The sequence below is a fragment of the Pristis pectinata genome, chromosome 18 (genome assembly GCF_009764475.1).
Source record: "Pristis pectinata isolate sPriPec2 chromosome 18, sPriPec2.1.pri, whole genome shotgun sequence".
In the NCBI taxonomy this organism is placed as follows: domain Eukaryota; kingdom Metazoa; phylum Chordata; class Chondrichthyes; order Rhinopristiformes; family Pristidae; genus Pristis; species Pristis pectinata.
The window spans coordinates 14,815,378-14,829,179 of record NC_067422.1 but is presented as its reverse complement, the minus strand read 5'-3'; the positions used below and the strand labels follow the sequence as shown (position 1 = coordinate 14,829,179).

The 13,802-nt window shown below is 39.2% G+C and overlaps 1 protein-coding gene across 2 annotated transcripts in view; it reads right to left on the bottom strand.

The window, feature by feature from the left end:
- Positions 1-12,361, bottom strand: part of sirt7 (sirtuin 7) — a 28,360-nt gene extending 15,999 nt beyond the window's left edge. Inside the window, exons 1-5 of one of the 2 annotated variants that reach the window (XM_052033169.1) lie at positions 12,031-12,353; positions 6,429-6,566; positions 3,821-3,925; positions 1,785-1,855; positions 870-942 (exon numbers count right to left, since the gene is read on the bottom strand). In XM_052033169.1, coding sequence (XP_051889129.1) covers positions 870-942; positions 1,785-1,855; positions 3,821-3,925; positions 6,429-6,566; positions 12,031-12,291 — 648 coding nt within the window. In that variant the 5' untranslated portion in view covers positions 12,292-12,353. Of the gene's footprint in view, positions 1-869; positions 943-1,784; positions 1,856-3,820; positions 3,926-6,428; positions 6,567-12,030 lie in introns of both variants that reach the window. The other variant, XM_052033170.1, reaches the window with a different exon arrangement.
- Between the last annotated feature and the right edge of the window lie 1,441 nt (positions 12,362-13,802).

Sequence of the window (13,802 nt, the reverse complement as noted above, 5' to 3'; positions counted from 1 at the left end):
CACCACCAAGGTAAAGGACGTAAAGGGCTAGCGAGATTGGTTCTGCCTCCAGTTTCTGGGAATATGGGTAGGTAGGTGCTGCGATTCAAGTTAACACACCAAATATAACATGATTCAACCCTATAAATTTCTAAGACAGGACAGTGCGCAACTTGGAGGAGGAAAAATTGCAGATAAGTCTACTGCCCTTGTCCCTCTAGATGGCAGAGGTCACAGGATGAGAACATGCCAAAGTAGCCGTGACAAATAACTGCATTTTGTAGATGACACACATTGCAGCCACTGTGGGGGAAGTAAATGTTTAGGGTGGTGGATGGGCTGCCAATCAAGCAAGCTACTTAGCCTTGGATGGTGTCAAATTTTCAATGTTTTCAGACCTGTATTCAGGCACGTGGAGGTTGTTTTCCAGAAGCAAAATTAAATGGAAATTTCATTGTTGTCCAAAATCCAGAAGGGTGCCAATACAGTAAATCTGGAGTGATTGCAGTATGGTTTCAATGATTCTATGATGACCTTCTCATACTTGAAATGCATTAATGTTTTCTTTCTTTAGATGTTCTTTTCACTAGTTTAGTGAAGTTGCTGTTGCTAATCTAGCATGAAGGCAGTGCAGGGATTCTAAAATCTACTGTATGTGATATTTTATTCATCTTTCAAAAATAATCACTTTTAGAATTATGAACCTTGTTACGTCAATTAGCTTTAAAAGATTGCCTATGTGACCAGAATACTGAAATTTCTATCTCAATTATCTTTTATAAATAGATGAAAATTTCTTACTTCCTTCTTTAAAATCATCAGTTACTAAAGGTGTACTAAAGTGTTCTGAAGTGCAGATGCTGAAACTGAAGAAAAATCATAACTCTTACCAATTTTTCTTTGTAAAGTTTTGTGATACCCATGTGTGTCAGCGTGGGCTCTGCCTCACTGAGGTCTCCTGTGCTTTATAACAAAGACAAAAAAAAACATTCAGAACAACAAAACAAGACAATTATATTATGTTGCTTCTTATATGGGTCGGGCAAAGAAAATCTTTTGATTATGCTACTGGCTAGACACTCCATATCTGAGTAATCCTAAGACTAAGTGCATATTGGCAAATAGCATCTGACCTGATCAATAGCAGCTACACTTAACACATATTGGCACAAGTACATAATTGTGAAACATTCAACTGTTTCAGTTTTTTTTAAACAATCAAAATAACTTAACTGATTATAGCTCAGAGATACAATGGAATGTGACTTCAAGAATTTAACTTCTTAAGGCAAGGAGAAAAGAAGCTGCTCTTTGACAACTCTTACTTCTGACTAGTCTTCCTTTAAGCAACATTGGAGCCAACACTCATATACTACATTTATAGTAATTTAAAGAGGTAATAAAAGGAAGTCCACATTTGAAAAAGGCCAAATACATCTTGCTAGGACAACTGGAAGCAGCTTTGGCAATTTACTTCAAATTCAACTATAACACCTGCTGACATCAAGTGTGCTGGAAGAAATACTTCAAAGACCTGAATAAACCATAGGTTGAGAATATTTTTATTACTTTGAATGGTTTAAATTGTTGTTGAGTTCTTCTGTTGGCTACTACAAACAAGATATGTCATGATTTTTTTAAAAATAGAACTTGTGGCCGTCTCCAAAACTATGGTACACACTACAACATTAATTTCACTAGGTAATACAGGTTTTCATCCTAATATTCAACCCATTATATACTTTGTTGCCAGGTTCAAATCATTTTGCATGAAATACACACTTGCATAAAAATATTTTTCTTACCTCACTGTCCTACCGCTCTGCAATAAAGTCCATACTCCATTGGGGCCCCTGTAATCTGGGATTGATGCAGCCTATACAAAGTGCAAAAACAGGGCAATGTCATAATAGTATGGCAAGGTAAAGATGCAGAAAATGTTTGTACTAGTAATAATAATAATGAAATATTTTCCAAATGCTTAAACAAGCATTAAATAAAACTTCATAATGACTTATGAGAAATTGGGACAGACATTCAAAAATTTGGTTAAAGAAGCAACTTTGGAGGAACTTAAGAAGATAGAAAATAGAGACAGAGGTAGAACTCCAGAAGTTACAGCATGGAAGCTGAAGGCATGGTCACTTTAGAAGTGCAGTGAAGGAATTGGTAATTAGTTTATTATTGTCACACGTACTAAGATACAGTTACAAGCTTTTGTCTGCATGCCATCCAGACAGATCATTCCATACACAAGTAAATCAAAGTAGTACAAAAGGGAAACAATAACAGAATGTAGAATATAGTGTCACAGTTACAGAAAAAGTGCAGTGCAGGTACACAAATAAGGTAGAAGGTCCATGATGAAGTAGATTGAGAGATCAAGTGTTTAGTTTGAATGACTAGCACTCAGGTTTAATTACATCAATACTTTAAGGTAGAAATTAGTTAGTGGAATTTATTACTCAAAGGTCAGAATAGAAATCGAATAAAAATATACTCTTAAGCATGACCTAGATCATATGCACCATGGGCTTGGTTTGTTTAAAAAAATATACACAGGATACGCTTAGAAGCAAAACAAAATTATTTTTAAATGTCCATTCAATCATCAAAGCATGTGAATACTAAGTAGCATTTTCATTTCTTTTTACTCATTTCGACGTAATAATGTGCTCTTAAAGCGAGAATTACAAATGAAATAAACAGATACTGTCTTGACCATCAGTTACCTGCTGTTCAGGACTCATAGGAAAGACTCACTCACCTTCACTCCCCCTTCAATCCCCATGCAGGAAAATATAGACAAAGACTTGTAGATCCTTATCCTAACTCACAGGCTGGTGTACAGATATACCATTCTAATCCAACCTCCGGTGTTGTTAGTGTGGAGTTTGCACATTTTCCCTGTGACTCCAGTTTCCTCCCACATCCCAAAGACGAACAGGTTGGTAGGTTAATTGGCCACTGTAAATTGCCCCTATTGTGAAAGCCAGTGATAGAATCTGTGGGGAGCTGATGAGAATGTGGAGAGAATGGAAAAAAAATGGGATTTATTCAAGATTAATGTCAGTGGTGGTTGGTGATTGATGTTGCTGGTTGTTGCAGACTCTGTGGGTTGAAGGGCCTGTTTTTGTGCAGCATCTCTTCACTACTGTCTATGACAAGTACAACCCAAGAAGTACTGAAAGGCTGCAGCTTCTGCCACCCTCCAACCCACCTTTAAACTTATGAAAGGTTTTGGTGGAGTCATATATCAAAGTTTCCATTTGTGGGAAAACCTAAGCTACGAACCATCAATTTAAGTTAATCACTAATAATTCCAGAGAAACATCTTTACTCAGTGGTGAGAATGTGAAAATCTGCCACCACAAATTGTTGAGGCGAATAGCATGATGCATTTAAGGGCAATTGGATAAGAACTTGAGGAAGAAATAACATACTGACAAGCAATACGAGGTTTGTTCACAACAAAGACCCACTGAACAAAATGAACTGTTTTGTTGTTATAAAACTTCATGAAATCAATTCCTGCATTTCACTGCATGTCTGTACAAATTATAAAGAAAAATACACCACTAAGTATTGCTATTACATGGATATTCAATACTATTTAAATTAATGGAAGCCTTTACATCAATCGCATCCATCTTAGGGGAAAGGTGCATTTTACTGCCCTCTGGTGGTTTCTTCAGATAGCAAAGGGATCACTCTAGTTACGAGTATTTCTTTTCCAAGCCAATATTACTATGGCTACAAATTGCTTTTTCGAAAGTCAGTGAAAATGAGCTCCAAATAAAGGTTCTTATTTCTTCCAGGCTTGGTTATGTTACTGCCTTACCGTGCTGATTCCAGCGCCAGAATAGATCACTAAATATTGTGCTGCCTGAATAGCTGCTGCGAGTAGGTTAATTTTTCTCTTCAATTCTTCAGGTTCATCTATGACCTAAGTAGAAAAATCATGGAAAATCCCTCAGCATATAATGAATTAACATGTGCCCTCTCTGCACTAGCACCTTACAGAAAAGCACTCTACAAATTGTTTAAAGTTTAATTAAAAGAACTTCTCAATATTAGACTTCCAAGTCTTCAGAACATCTCCAACGACTTCAAATCTCACCAAGAAGTTTCAGAAATCCAGTTACTTTTATAACTTAGGGAAGCCTACAAGTCTGTTCTAAAACAGAAGACATCACATGAAAAAAAGTGATTAATCCTTTTTACTAGTGTTGATAGAGAATATATGTTTACCACCATAGCAAGAGAACTCTTACTTTTATTTAACAGTTAGTGTAATCAGCACACAGGGCCTTGGTTTGATATTTAATTTGAACCATGGCACCTCTGCCAATGAAGCCATCTTAAATCTTGCAATGAGTGTCTTGCCAGGTTATATACTCAAGGCCTAAAATTAATTGTAGGAAAGTTAATAATTTTTTTTTGGTGTATATTGTAATTTTAGCTGGTCCTGTCGCTGTTAAAAGGTCGGTGGCCAAAATGCATTGTCTTGGTGAACCAGTCATAATCCATTCTAGAATTCTTGCTTCTAGCAAAGAAAGGATGTGCATCTACAAATGGTCATGGCCTATTTCATGGGCTCAGACAATCCAAGTATTCAAAAGACATTAAGTAACTTCTGAAGTTTAACTATTACTGTTCTAGGTCAACAATAAATGCACATCAAGGTCACAAACAACCTAGAGATAAATGACCAGCTAATCTTTTTGACAATGTTGGTTGAGAGACAAATATTAGTTGAGACAGCAGGAAAATCCTCTTGGTCTCCAAATAATGCAGGGAGATCTTTTACATGAGTTTAAAAAGGCCTACAAAACCTTGTTTTACCTCAAAATGTCATCCTAAATGAATGCTCATTTGAATGAGGATGCATTTGTAACATGAATCACAGATGACAGTGCTATCACTGGACACAGGTACTAACAATAATTTTAATTGACCACTGTGTATTGTTGAAATTAATTAACCCTTATTTCTTTACATGCAGTTTCTAATAACAGTCAACATATCAAAGTCATGAGAATAGGGCTCATTTGCTCTCCCTAGACAGAAGCTGAGCATCTGCACTTCTAATATAGATGGGCTCTGGATGAAGAACAGTCTGCTGCTGCCAAAGAAGTGACTCCTGGCATAGCAGTTCAGGGAAAAATGAAGGAAAACATGAGAGAATGCAGATGCTGGAGTATGGAGCAATACAAGATGCTGGGGGAATTCAGTGGGTCAGGTGGCATCTATGGAGGGAAATAGACAGTCAGTGTTTTGGGTTCAGACCCTTCAACTGGACTGACTCGAGTCTCAGTCCAGCTGAAGGGTTGACCCGAAACATTGACTGCCCATTTCCCTCCATAGATGATGCCTGACCTGCTGAGTTCCTCCAGCATCTTGTGTATTACTCCAATGGATGAAGGAGTTCTGACATAAAAACAGGAAGAGCTGGAAATATCCAGACAGTCAGGCAGCAGAGTGGTATGAGAAACAGTTGACATTTCAAGTCGACGGTCACTCCTCAGTACTCTTTTTTTTCTATATTTCAGTTGTCTAACATTAGCAACATGTTGCTTTTGCAAGGAACTCTTAACAAATGCCTTTGTGTAGTGAAAACAAAGTCACCAACATTGAGAACTATTGTGTCAGCTGTAGCTCTCTCAATTCAGAAGGCCCTTAAGACCCTACTCCACAGTCTTGAGCATATAATCTAGACTAAAACTGCAGGACAACGGGGGGGGGGGGGGGGTGTTACACTGGGCCATTTCTTGTCTTAACCTATAGCTTAGGTCCGTTTCTTCTAGTTCATTTCTAAGTAGATGAAGAAGAGTTAACTTTTTGGACAATGATGTTTCAGGAGACGTCAACTATTTTAGTCTTCAAGGATGTTGCTTGACCTCGCGAATATCCCCTGCATTTTCTGTTTTTAATTTCAGATTTCCAGCATCTGCATTTCTTTGGGATTTTCTGGAAAATTAACTTGCTGACAGCAGCTATTCTGGTGCCATGAACGGATGAAAAAAAATCCCATGGCACCATTCTGAAGAGTAGCTGGGAAGTTATTTTCAGTATTGTCCAATGTTTGTCCTTCAAACAAACCAAGCCAAATTATCCAATTTAATTTAGTGTGTGGGACCTTATTAACTGCAAATTGGCAGCCTCTATTTCTATATTACAGAAGTGACTACAATTAGTGAACTAGGTTCTGAAGGATAAAGCGAATAAGATGTGGTGAGACTTTGATACAGGCTATACAATGCAAGTGTTTTTTTATTCAGTTGAAACAACACCAGGTCTTAACTGCTGACTATCTCTACAAATCAGCTTTTTAATACTTGGTTCCCTGATCTAAACCACTACCAATCAAGAGAGGTCTGTTGCTACCAGTAACTGATATCTGAAAGGAACTCAGCAGCCATCTACAACAGATTATATAAATTACCCACTTCTTCTAGTTTCCTCTTTCGTGCCTCAGTCTTCTGCTTTCGCTTTTCCAACTCCTGCACAGTGTCAACACATGCTGAAAGCAGAGTGAGGTCATCCTTTGTTCGTAGCTCTTCTGGTTTTTGAAGAATTGTAGAGACCTGTAAGAGAATAATTGAGGGGAGGTTTAAAAAAATAGAGCATTAGAATGAGTAACACATTACCACCAGTGAAGCAGGTTCAATCATATTAGTTAAATACCCAATGATGATTTTGTTTTCAAAAAAAACAGGCTGTGAAAATGAGTCTAGAACAAATAGTCCAACATGGTTTAAAATTGAGTAATTTACTGAGGATTTTCTTCACAAATTTCAAATTATTAATGTAGCAAGTGATAGTTCTTTATGGTCATGGTTAAAATGTCTACCATTTGAACATGCAAAGAAAACAGTTTGAAAATTCTCAATGTAAGGAACACATTATTCTATCAAATAGTATATACCTGAAACATTCAGCTCTTGTAATACAGAACTAGAAAAGGGCATATTTCATGAGTCAGTTCCTTTTATCATTCGATCTCTGCAATTCTCGTTCACTATTTATCATGGATCACCTCAAGTTTCTGCCACAATTAACTATGTTAATTATGCTACTCAATGTACCCTCAAGGCACATTCCAAGTTCACAAGATGCAATTTCTTCCCCTGTGCAAGTGTTGTAATGAATCAAACATGTTTACAAACTTGCATATCCATTAAAGTTAATGCACAGATAACATCAGGAAGAAACAATTATATTGTTGAGTGCTTTCCATAATTCAAATATCACAACCCACAAATAAAATCTTATTGACGACAGTGCAGTTTGGAATCGTTTTCATCGTTTCCATTCTGTACCTGCACAATAATGTAACACTTAATACACAGACTCTTTGTATTGAAGCAAAAAAAAATTAATTTTTCCACAGGAATTGATTACCATGCAATTTTATAATAGTTATGTAATACATATGTAATCATAAATATGTACAAGAAAGTGCAAAGTGTTTGCAACTTTTTGGCAAATTAAACCAGGGCAGGACTTGCACAATAAATTGCAGGGTCCTGGAGAATGTTGTAGAACAGAGACCTGGGGTACAAGGACATAATTCCCTGAAAGTAGAGGCACTATAACCTCAACCTATCACTGCAATTTTTGGATTACCAAGGATAGAGTCTGGCCATTTATCTCCTTCCGCTAACCGTATGATTGCTTTTGATACATTAATGGCCAAACGATCCATTTTGTTTAAATGGAAGGATCCAATACCCCCTAATACTTTTCAATGGTTTTCTCAAACTATATCATGTTTGAACTTGGAAAAAAGGAGTGGCACTGTCAATCCTTCGCTTAAATTTGAAGATATTTGGAGTCCATTTATTCAATATTTTCACATGATGTAGATGCCCTTTCAATAATCTTCCAACTTGGAGGAACGGACTTGACGACATAATATTACTCTGTTTCTACTGAGAAATTTTAGCCCAGTTTTTTTTTCTTTTTTTTGTTGTTTGTTTTTTTTTAAACATTTTTTTGTTTATTTATATTGTTTATAATTTTTTTTATTGATTTAGGTTTTTTTAAATTTATATAATAAATCTTTCCTCTATTTTAAATTATATTCATTTACTAAGAGATCATTGGATCTACAGATTTTTTTAATATTTTATTGTTCTTTATGATTATATGCTATGATTGTTATCCTGATCTCTTTGTATTACATGTATAAATATTGATGCTATATATCAATCTGTATTAATTTGAAAGCTAATAAAAAGATTGAAAAAGAAAGAAAGAAGAGGCACAAGTGGACAAGGTGGTGAAAAAAGCTTTTGGCACATTTGCCTTCATTGGTAGGGGATTGAGTAAGAGTTGGGATATCATGTTACAACTGTACAAGGCATTGGTGAGACCACACTTGGAGTACTGTGTACAGTTCTGGTCAGCCAGCTATAGGAAGGATGTCATTAAGCTAGAAAGGGTTCAGAAAAGTTTCACAAAGTTGCTACCAGGACTGGAGGGCTTGAGTTACAAGGAGAGACTGAATAGGCCTGGGCTTTTTCCCCTGGAGCATGGCAGGCTGAGGGGTGACCATATACTGGTATATAAAATCATGAGGAGCATAGATAAGGTGAATGGTCACAATCTTTTCCCCAGGGTAATGAAGTCTAAAACTCAAGGGCATAGATTTAAGGTGAGAGGGGAAAGATTTAAAGGGGTTCCAAGGGGCAATTTTTTCCACACTTGAGGGCAGTGGGTATGCAGAACAAGCTGCTAGAGGAAGTGGTAGGTGTGGGTACAATTACAACACTTAAGATATTTGGACTGGTACATGGATAGGAAAGGTTTAGAGGGATATGGACCAAATGCAGGCAAATGGGACTAGCTCAGGAACGCAAGTTGGTCGGCATGGGTGAGTTGGGTCAAAGGACCTGCTTCCGTGCTCTATAACTATGACTATAATCTCTAGTGACAAAAGGTCAGTAATAGAGGATAACAACATGGGAAAGCAATAGGCAATTTATTATGCGATGGCATTGCCACCATGTAGTACTATCACAATATCAGTTCTCCAGGGATTTGATGTTTTAATATTAGGATTTAATATTCAGATAAAGCTGAATGAATGCAATTAATGTTTCATTAAAAGACAACATGATAGTTATTCATAAGCTTTAATCATGCACTGAAGGACTAGAAAAAGAAATGTTTTCCAGTATAAGCACTGATATAATTGAATCATTGATGCATAATATTTTCCCCCAGGCACTTATCATGGTTCTCTCCATCCTAATTATAAATGTGTTCCATTAAACTTAACTCTTAAGAGATGCATGCCCATTGTGCTGGGTGCGCTACAATATTTTTGCATTATAAGCTTCAAGTGGGAAAAGAGTTAATAAAGCACCTGCCATTGTTTCAAAAATGCAAGTTACTCACTTAGAAAATGGCATTTTGTGTCTCCAAAATATAATTTTTTTTCCAAAACTGGGAATGTCTAGTAATGACTATTTACAACACTTCTTGTGGGGCTTCATGGCACTCAATTTACTCTCCATAGCCCTTTGAGCATATAACTATTTCCACCCCTGAAAGTATTAAATGCGGTACTAATAAACCATGTAACATTTACACTCTCCTCTCAACTTCCTCTGAAAGCACTGTGCTGGAGTACAGATTGAAGTGGTTTCCAAGCGTCTTCTGAAGCCATGCCAAAGATCCCACTATTCACTGCAAAAGGATATCACATACTAGCCCAATTCCCCCTCAAGGTTTATCCAAAATGACCAAAGATGAATCCTAACAATCCTTTACACCCTCCCTCATGCAGTCCAAAGCTATTTGAATTACTTGCCCCCACATCACTGAGAGATGGTTCATCAAACTTGGCTACTCAAGTAGTCATGTTTTCAATCAATACTACTGCCACAGATGTGTTTTAAGCAAAATTATACATTATAACTTCCACACAAAAAATACATATCAAATGTGATTTTTCTGTGTACAAATGCAGCAAATCCTACCCATACAATTTGTGTATTTTGTTTAACAACCAAGGTTCCTTGTCTCTTACACATGTACAGATTTCAGATTTGTACAGACTCTCTCCAACTTGATGAATGGATTCCTGTAAAGAGATTTCTTTAGGGCAGTACCCATCTTCAGCTGCTTCATGAATGAACTTCCTTGCATCACAAGGTCAGACATAGGGACATTTTGGGCAGGACAGCAGCAAAGCTAAGGTGCTGCCTCACAGCGCTAGAGACTCAGGTTCAATCGGGAGCTGTCTGTGTGGAGTTCGCACATTCTCCTGTGACCTTATGGGTTCCCCCCACATGCCAAAGGCATACAGATTGGTAAGTTAATTGGCCACTGTAAATTGCCTCTAGTGTGTTGATGAATGTAGATTCTTGGGAGAGTTGATGAGAATGTCAGAGAATAAAAAATGGGGTTCATGTAGGATTAGTGTAAAGGGGTGGTTGATAGTCAGCAGGGACTTGGTGGATGAATTGCCCATTTTCATGCTGTATCTTTCAATAACTATACATTCATTAATGATTGCACAATGTTCAATCTCATTCACAACTCCTCAGGAGGCAGAGATATCATCAGCTTGTGATCAACTGGTAAATAATATACACACTGCAATGTCAGGTCCCTGCCATTTCCAGAGTCTAGCCAGACATCTTTATTTAACAATATCACCAACAAGATGGCACAACTAGTAGTGCTGCTGCCTCACAGCTCCACTGAGCCAGGTACAACCCCAACTTGTGTTTCTGCTTGTGCAATTTGCACATTCTCCCCATGAGTGTGCATCAATTCTCCTCGGATCCTACAATGAGAATATGGGAGACTAGTGGAGTAGTGCAAATTGATGCTTGATGGTCAGTGGGATCGAGGTGGCCAAAAAGGCCCATTTCTGTGCTATATGGCTTTAAGACCCCACAACACCCCTGGGAGTCAATGACCAGAAACTCAACTAGAATAGTCACAAATATTGTGGCTAGGTCAGGTAAGGACCTGAGTATCTTGAAGTGAGCGACTCACCCCTAACAAAGCTTTTCTCTACAGCAGGGATACTTGAAGCTTGCCTGAATGAGTGCAGCTCCAGCAATTTGAACACTTCAATGCTATTAAGGGGAAAAGAACCCCAACGTTTTTGATTAGCAACCATTAACAAAGCTAAGCATTCATTCCCTTCATCGTCACACTCCAGCTGCAGAGTGTATGATCTACAAAATGCACCAGTTACTCACTTAAGCTACTCCAACGTTATCTCCCCTACCATAGGTCTCTATCATCAAGCAGTAACATGGGAATACCAGCATCACTTGCAGGTTTCCTCCAAGTCACGCAGCATTCATACTTGGAAATATATAACAAACTCTTTCTTCATGAGCACCTGCTCTCCATTTTGGAATTACCTGCCCAACAATATCACAAGAACATCTTTATACTGCAACTGCAGCAGTCCAATATGCCTCAACATCATCTCCTCAGGGCAATAAACATTGGCATTGTAAGCACTGCCCATATTCCTTGTACCACCCCCCCCAACACACAAAAGAAATGAATGCAAATTATATTTTAATTTTCCCCCCATAAATGAACATGACAAATGGTATTTTTCTGCAATGGGTGCAGCAACTGCTCAATCAACTCATTTTTCGAGGTTGGGGGTGACAGTAAAGCAGCTCCGCCCCAGAGGAAGAAATAGATGCACACATGCAGAGATCCTGGCCGACAAAAATTCATCCATACACAACTGTCCTCCCGCAAAATGTAGACACGGTGCACCCTGTCAACAGCCGCCCCCAGGACCCCGACCCCCGGGTTACTGACCCCGCCCCCGGGTTACTGACCCGGGAGGGGGAAAGGGAAGCGGACCCGATCAACGGGAGGGCTGAGCCGCCCAGCCCCGCCCCACCCCGGGGCTAGGCTGGCACCGGGCGCCGAGCCGTCTCCTGAGGGAGGGGCGGCACTGAGGGCAGAGAGTGGGTCGGGCCCGGTCGCCCGGCGGACCCCGGCCCTCCGAATACAACCCACGGTGGACAAGGGCCTAAGGAAACACCGGAACCTGACCAGTTTGATCCTGGCCCTCTGCTCCTCCGCCGCTCGCTTCTGCCGCCGATCTGCTGCTTTCCGGACCTCCCTCTGAGACACACCGGCCATCGCCGGCGAAGGGGCGGCTGCACCGTCAGGGCCCTTTAAACACCGAGAGTGCGCGGCGGACAGAGAAGCCCCGAGAGCCGCGCCGCGCCAAGGTGCACTCCCGCCGCACAGCGGCCCCTCACGGCCGGAGTCCAAACCTTCCCACTGCCTCTTCAGGCCACAGAGCTCCATTGGATTGATCAATGGACCGTATTTTGGGTTTCAATAGCTAGTTGTGGGAAGCTATTATGCTATTCTTCATTTGCAGTGTTCTTTATCTAATGCGAGGCTTTTTTTTTAAATAGTAAACTACTATATTGTTACCTATAAAATTACTTGACACATGTTGATTTTTTTGATAAGATATAAGATATCTTTATTAGTCACATGTACATCGAAACACAGAGTGAAATGCCTCTTTTGCGTAGAGTGTTCTGGGGGCAGCCCGCAAGTGTCGCCACGCTTCCGGCGCCAACATAGCAATTCCCACAACTTCGTAACCCGTACATCTTTGGAATATGGGAGGAAACCGGAGCACCTGGAGGAAATCCACGCAGACACGGGGAGAATGTACAAGCTCCTCACAGACAATGGCCAGATTTGAACCCAGGTTGCTGGCGCTGTAAAGTGTTACGCTAACCACTACATTACCGTGCCTGCCCTCCTGCAACTACTAACATAAAGAAAGCATGAGTTGTAATGCTGTATTGGATTGTATACAAAACAAGCATAGTGCTTAAAATTCCCAAATTAGGTGGTTTTAAAATATATTGTAACTGGACAGTGGCTGATACATTAAAATTGACTATTTTGAGCTGCACTTCTGTCAATGATAGTGCATTTGTCAGGAGCTTGAGAACAAATCTCATTCTCGAAGCTTGTGCTTCATTGCAGACTGAGTGAGTGCTGAACTGTCGGAACCGATGACTTGTTGAAACAAGGTACTGTCTGGCTCTTCAGATGGGCATAGAATAACCATGGCACTATTCCATGTGCAAAACAGAAATCCTTCTGAGTGTTCTGGCCAACACTTATCCCTTGATCAACATCACTGAAACAGATTATTTGAATGTTATCACATTACAAGATTTTGCTGGGCACAACTTTTCACTGGATTTCCACATTACAACAGTTTGAAGGCACTTAGTTTACTGAAAATGAATTGAAAGATCCTGAGGATGTGAATGGCATAATATGAATTAAAGCTTTTTTCTCTCGTTTCAAACTGGATTGACTCTAAATTTTGAAATAGAAAGCCTCCAATCAGGCTATTTTCTGAAGTGCCGTGAGGTAAGCATGCAATAACTTTCATAACAACTGCCAATCCATCATATGCATTGGCAATCAGAAATGTGTTTTGGAGGATCTGTTGCAGATATGTAGCCTGAGCGAACAATAACATGAAACGGTTTATTACTCACTAACTTTTCAAACGATTACAAGCAAAATTAAAATTCATTACTTTTTAGAAGTGTTTCACAACTACTTCGTTTTTTGGAACAACGGAACAGGAGATGACAATCTTGATATCCTATTTTGAATGTAATTTATTACATCCTGTGGCTTAACGTTTCCTAAAGCTAATCACCAGAAAAGGGTTACTTTTGGTTGGTTGGAGCAAAAAAACACAATTTCCAACAGAAAATGGTAGAAGGGTGTTCTCAAAGCCTCCTTGAGACAATGTAACATCCTCTCCAAACTCA